Source organism: Lingula anatina, chromosome 4, assembly GCF_051362555.1.
Source record: "Lingula anatina isolate TDL-2025a chromosome 4, LinAna3.0, whole genome shotgun sequence".
Classification (NCBI taxonomy): Eukaryota; Metazoa; Brachiopoda; class Lingulata; order Lingulida; family Lingulidae; genus Lingula; species Lingula anatina.
The window spans coordinates 14,511,308-14,517,925 of NC_141770.1; the positions used below are offsets into that span (position 1 = coordinate 14,511,308).

General features: G+C 40.6%; 1 protein-coding gene across 1 annotated transcript; it reads right to left on the reverse strand.

The window, feature by feature from the left end:
- Positions 1–2,766: 2,766 nt before the first annotated feature.
- LOC147762341 (uncharacterized) lies at positions 2,767–5,401 on the reverse strand. The gene is made up of 3 exons (XM_087010179.1): positions 4,956–5,401; positions 3,971–4,780; positions 2,767–3,622 (listed from the first exon to the last, which is right to left on the reverse strand). Exons 1-3 carry the CDS (start codon positions 5,399–5,401, stop codon positions 3,436–3,438), a joined length of 1,443 nt encoding a protein of 480 aa, XP_086866305.1. The 3' UTR covers positions 2,767–3,435.
- Between the last annotated feature and the right edge of the window lie 1,217 nt (positions 5,402–6,618).

The window sequence follows — 6,618 nt, forward strand, 5'->3', positions numbered from 1 at the left end:
TTTAATTGGTTGCCAAATAAATGATTATGAAAGGTCTCACCCCATAATAAGATATACGCCATACGTGTGTTATTTAGACCTCGGAAAAATCTTTATCTTCAGCTGCTTTGTATATCTTTTCTCATCTGAGAAAGTGCTTACTTTGTCCATCAGTGCGAAATCATTAACGGAGGCACCCGGGGAATATAAAAAAAGAAATTTGAGTCATTGACATCCTGCGATTTATGTACTTATAATAACTGTAATCTGTAAGCTTCTTATATTATGAAAGCGTTGAAGATTATGTTTGTAAGATAGAATAACTAAAAGGACATACAGTTAAGCGATCACGCAAATTTTAGATAAGTCTACTTTGCGTTGTTATGTTCAATATAATGTTATTGTTGCAGTAATATTGTCTTCTTAAGTCCTTCCTTGCAAAATAGCTCTCAGCTATCTATTTATGATTTAAGGAGTCATTTGAATGTTTAATATTAGTTTTATTCGTAGTATACTTTTCGAAATCCTGCTAGAAATATGTTAACAGCTAACGTGCAGTGTGAGTATTGATGTGCGAATGTGGTATATTTTATGACAAACTGGATGCATCTATAATAGTTTTGATTTTAAAAGAAATGCTTACAAAATATTTGGATTGTTTAGGATGGCGTAAAATGAATGTCTTAAACTATAACTTGATTGGAGATATGGAGAGGAGAATGCTTTCGTCTTCTCGTGGATAATATTCTTGCACGTTTTTACCTTTCCGACTTCAATACTTTATATATTTTTTGAACATATTTATTCATTTATTTTATTTACTTGCAAATCTTTGATATGCTTTTTGATAAGATATGGTATATTACGTTTTTAAAACTTAAGTAATATTCTCGGCAATGGCTTCTTATAAGTCAATTAACATGACAAACTGCCTGCCAGTACGTGTTTCTTCCACAGTACACAGCAGAGAACTTATATTTAATTGCCAAATACTTTAAGTTGGCGTTGAACCGAAAGAAAATTCGCGGATTTGATTTAGAAACAAGCGTTAGTGAGTTTGTATTCATTTCCTGAAAATTTGACGTCATATTGAAGTGGTGCCCTCTTTCGGCGAAATGGACGATAGTGATATAATCAGAGTGACCTCAGTTGATGTTTCCTGTAAAGAGCTGAGAATATTGAATGTTTCAAAAATGGTACAAATACATCATGTAACAACTAACGCCAACCACATACATATAGGTCAGTTATTTTGAAACGTGCTACAGGCTACAGTGCTAACTACATGTAGTTTGGAAGGTGGTGTAACATCACACGGTCATTTCCATGGTAGTTTTTATCTGTTACTTATACTTTCTGCCTGACAAAGAAAAGTCCGCCCTAAGTTTAAGAGGACCGAGAACTTTCTCCCGCCATGAAAACAACACACGCTGGTCGTTTAGATGAGCCATTGATAACGGATTCACTGTGCTGGTTACAGCAGCTTTAATGGCGTCTGAAATTTAGACTGATTTTATCCTCCTGAGTCTAAACAATTTGTGTAAATAAACGCTTGGCCGCCACAATGAATAAAAAGTGTAACTTACGTTAGATCTTTCTTAAGTTTTTACCAAAAAATTGTCAAGTGTTATCTGACAGTCATCATTATAATAGGAGTATTCTTATTCAAATGATGCATACTGTTATCGCAGAATTTAATGAGGACGTGAGGAACGCTTTATCTGATAAAAAATAGTCGTCAAAATTATTCTCTAACGATACGTGTGTATCATTTGGTAAATTTTACTCACAAATCACACGCTAACGTTGTTTGAGCTATCTAAACACTAAAAGTAATTTTTGTGTTAATTTTTTACAAATTTTCTTCCCTTCTTTCTTTAGATTTTTATATTCTTTTTGTCTTGTTTTATTTATTTATTTTATTTATTTATTTATTTTTTTGCAATTACGTTGATTTATCGCAGGGGGTCATGGTTTAACGGAGCACACCAGATAAAGCCTAGATTACATTTGAAATGCGATGCCCGTACGGTGCACGTACATGTATACTGCCCGCGATACCCTTTTCGAACGGCATCTGAGCGGAGGTAGACGGTGGCCGTGCGAAATCACACGGAATCGTACGAATTTAAGGCCATGTAATGTAGACATACTCGGCGTAGCCCGTAATTCCTCACGATTTCAAAAAAAAAAAAATCGTGCGGACTATTTCACCGCACTGCGCCCGTGTAAATATAATCTACGCTACAAGGTACACAGAGTTCTGTGGTCGCCAGACTAAAAAATGACTGTGGAGGGCACAGCTATACAGAATTTTCCAGAATGTTATCCAAAATATGATTAAGGTGCATTCAGATCAGATGTTTCGCAGACTGACTGATCCTCCGACTAAATATAACCTCGGAGTCGGGATTTAATCCGTTTAATGGCGTGTGTGGAGGCGGGGGGATCATCAGGAATAAGCGGCATCGCTTTTTTAAGAGGGGTCGGCCATGTTTAGTCGGCAGATCAGTTAGTCCGCGCGGATCATCTGTTCTGAGTGCGCTCTTGGTGATACATGTACATACCCCGTGCACGATGCATATCCTGCAATTACTTTAATACGAAGACTAAAAATAAGACGTGCTAAATTTCTTCTTTTTTCTTCCTTTTTTCCCACATGGTTTATGTAAAACTGTCGTATCTGGTTATAAAAACGGGCATTTTAAAGGTTACCGTGCAGCTTTTGTGCTCATAAAATACTTGTACTTTTCGAAGATCAGTAATAATGTTTTGATTACGTAAATCTTGGGTAGATACACGTTTATTTCCAAGCACATAACTGTTGTAAATATCTGTTTGTATATGCCATCGAGTGATTATGAAGGCTCTGGTGTGAAATTTACATGATAAAAAGTAAAAGAATGCAAATTAAGACTTGATAAATTGTCTGATACGTCACTTACACCCCATTTCCATAGATTTTTAGATCGATCTATCCCTGTGGGGAGTCTCACTAGATTACTGTCAGCTTGGCCGGCTTAAGCGTCTGTCCCGCCCACTAAAAGCTGTAAGGGGGTAATTATCTATGGTGCCCGCTCGGCTGACTGCAATTTAGTGTGAACCCCCAGGGAGTTAGGTCGATCTAAATCTTAATCTTTAGATCGATCTAAATCTCTGGGAAAGCACCCTTAAACTGCCAGTTTGAAAAGCAGTCTTGCGGACCATTTATAATTTTGTGCCATTCTTCCCAAAATAGAAGAATAATGTACATGCATCAGGCGCGTTTATCAGTCCCCAAGATAAGCGGGATTCTTTGATTCAGTGTCCATAAATGTTAAATACGGATTTAATCTTTTACAGAAAGTACAAAGAAAGAACACAGTTTAATTTCTCTTTCCAATAGAGGTCACCAGGGTCGCCGCTACAAATAAGGCGCAGCTCCAGCACCCTGGAACTGATTCTGCCCTGGCGACTCTAATATGGGGCAGGGGCTTTGGGCTTTTTGGGATAGAGTGGTCTTGGTAGGATGGATCTGCACTGTTCACCGAAGGCTTTGTCAATCACGTAACCGTTTCCACAGCAATCTTGGGTTTTCCTATTGTACACGTACTCGTGGGCGCAGCATCCCTCCGTCTTGGTATCATAAACCTTTGAACCGCACCTGAGAGAAAACGTATTTAAAAAAATGTCACAAATTATCTCATTCCTGTATTTGATCCCTTTATCCGGGGATTCTCAGTAAAGGGGCCCAGTCAATGTAACCAGCTCAATTGTCTGGTTCTCGTCATCGCAAAGCAACACGAAAAACATCATGGATCACAAAGATTTCCCAACTGTACCAAATACTTTAAGTTTCAATTACATTGACTACTCCTTAGCGAGAACCCTGCTGCAATAGATCGATCGTCATAATACGATAACTTCTATTCTGAACACAGTCTTAATTTGGTTACTTGCCATAAAGAGAGAGAGAGAGCACATAGAAGCGAAGGGTTGTTCTAAGTCTTACCTGCCACCGTAGTTGCTTCGATATTTGTATCCAGCATCCGGAGCATAACCAGGATCAGCAGGAGCAGGGGCGTACCCAGCATCTGGGGCATAACCAGGATCAGCATGGGCGTAACCAGCATCAGGGGCATAACCAGGATCAGCAGGGGCGTACCCAGCATCGGGTGCATAACCAGGATCAGCAGGGGCGTAACCGGCATCCGGAGCATAACCAGGATCAGTAGGAGCAGGGGCGTACCCAGCATCTGGGGCATAACCAGGATCAGCAGGGGCGTAACCAGGATCCGGGGCATAACCAGGATCAGCAGGGGCGTATCCAGCATCCTGAGCATAACCAGGATCAGCAGGAGCAGGGGCGTACCCAGCATCTGGGGCATAACCAGGATCAGCAGGGGCGTAACCAGCATCCGGGGCATAACCAGGATCAGCAGGAGCAGGGGCGTAACCACCATCCGGAGCATAACCAGGATCAGCAGGAGCAGGGGCGTACCCAGCATCGGGCGCATAACCAGGATCAGCAGGGGCGTAATCAGCATCCGGAGCATAACCAGGATCAGCAGGAGCAGGGGCGTAACCAGCATCCGGAGCATAAGCAGGATCAGCAGGGGCGTAACCAGCATCCGGAGCATAACCAGGATCAGCGACGTAGCCTGCAGGTTTACCAACTAGGTACTTCTTGCCCCTGCATTGTTCACCTTTGGCCTTCTCAATAATGTACTCATTGTCGCAGCAGTCCTGTACCTTCCTGTTGTACACATGTTTATAGCCACAGCATCCCTCAGTCATAGTGTTGTACACATTCTTGCCACATCTGTGCGAGAAAAAATCGTACTTCATTTACCTGGGATCTCCATCTTTTACAGTAAAGTATATAACAAAAGAAATATATTAGTTAAGGTTTGACTAAGAAAGGAATGGATCAGTAGAATCTAAACCTAAAGATAAATTTTCATGTGCACAAACAAAAAAAATTGCAAATTTCTTACTTTCCAGCGTAGATGGCTGGGTTGGTATAAACAGGCTTTTTGGTGTAAGCAGGTGCCGGAGCATAGCCAGGGTCAGCAGCGGGGTAAGGAGCATCCTTAGCATATCCAGGACCAGCAGCGGGGTAAGGAGCGTCCTTAGCATATCCAGGACCAGCAGCGGGGTAAGGAGCATCCTTAGCATATCCAGGACCAGCAGCGGCGTAGGGAGCGTCCTTAGCATAGCCAGGATCAGCGGCGGCGTACCCAGCATAGCCCGCCGGATCAGCGGCGTAATTAGCACCACCCAAACCAGCGTATACAGGGAATTTCACACCAGTGGATGCTTTACCTTTGGCGTATCGGCTGGCTCTGGAGTACCCACCTATTGTTAGAAAGTTGGATGTTGCACTGTCAAGAGCAAGGGCTGTTAAGACAGCCAGCACTGTGACCACCTGCATCGAACCCATGTTTACGGGAGTCGCTGATTGTCAACTCTGAGCGGACCACCGCAATTTCGCACCTCCTATATACGGCCTGTCGGTCTCATTAAGTTTTATCAATTTTCCCTTTGACCCCCGTGAACAATGGGATATTTTGACTCGTTCCTTGTGAATTGTGAAAATATCCACTTTCCAGTCAGCGTTGATGTTATCGGGTTTAGATTCCCTTGGTGGGTGTGGATGATGAAAAAAATGTCTGTGTTTCAATTTGCTAATATCTTTTTTACAGATTGAAAGAATATTTTGGTGACGTGCATAGTAGGTTTCAATGCTGAAATTTTTAGATAAAAGGGGAAAAGCAGTTGCTTTATACAGCTTATGTCCACATATTTTAATGAATGATGTATAGGTTTGAGAGTTCATTTTTAGGATATGTTTATGAGATACTTAGAGACGTTATAAAGTTGTGTAAACGTGTTTCAAGCGGTATGAAAGAGCGTGGAAGCCCGCGAACGATTTTCTCTGAAGAGAACCGTCAGAGAATTTCTTAAGGGAAAGTCATAATAGCTGAAAACAAGTTTTACACATTGGCAAAGTTTTCATAGTTTTAACTTTATCCAGGATTATTTTATCTATTTTTTTCACATCTCTTATTGCTTGTTGAGCTTTACAATGTTCACAAAAATGTTAAAATTGATATTTTAATCATATCTGTCATGAAGATGCTTGTCTCCGTACAAAATTTGACAAGTTTTTTGTATCTTACCTTCTTTTTGACTCTGCACTTTGTCCCTAGCTGATTTTTATTTTCTCCCGATTAAAAAAAGTATTAAGATAAGCCTCATTGCATGTTAACCTACTAGACAACTAGTCTTTTCATTCTTATCTTCCAGTATTAAGTGCAAAAAAAACATACACACACGAGAGGTGTGACTTCTGTAATGATGAACTTGGTTAAAGTGATTTAGATAACGCCGAGACCTTTAATTAACATAGTTCAAACTCTTTCCTCAAGATCAATCGTCTATTGTTAAAAATTTCAAGTCTCGCTCCTGATGAGACATCGGTATTGGAATTTAACAAAGCTACGTGTAGCGTACAAACGGAATTTGCCAGTTTCTTACCCACTCTTGAAATATCTCGATTTATAGTTTCTCATACGAGTCCCGATAGGGTGTTGAATCAGAAACTACTGCTGGAGTCTCTAAGGGAATCATTATGAGTCCAAATGTGTAGCTTTTTGC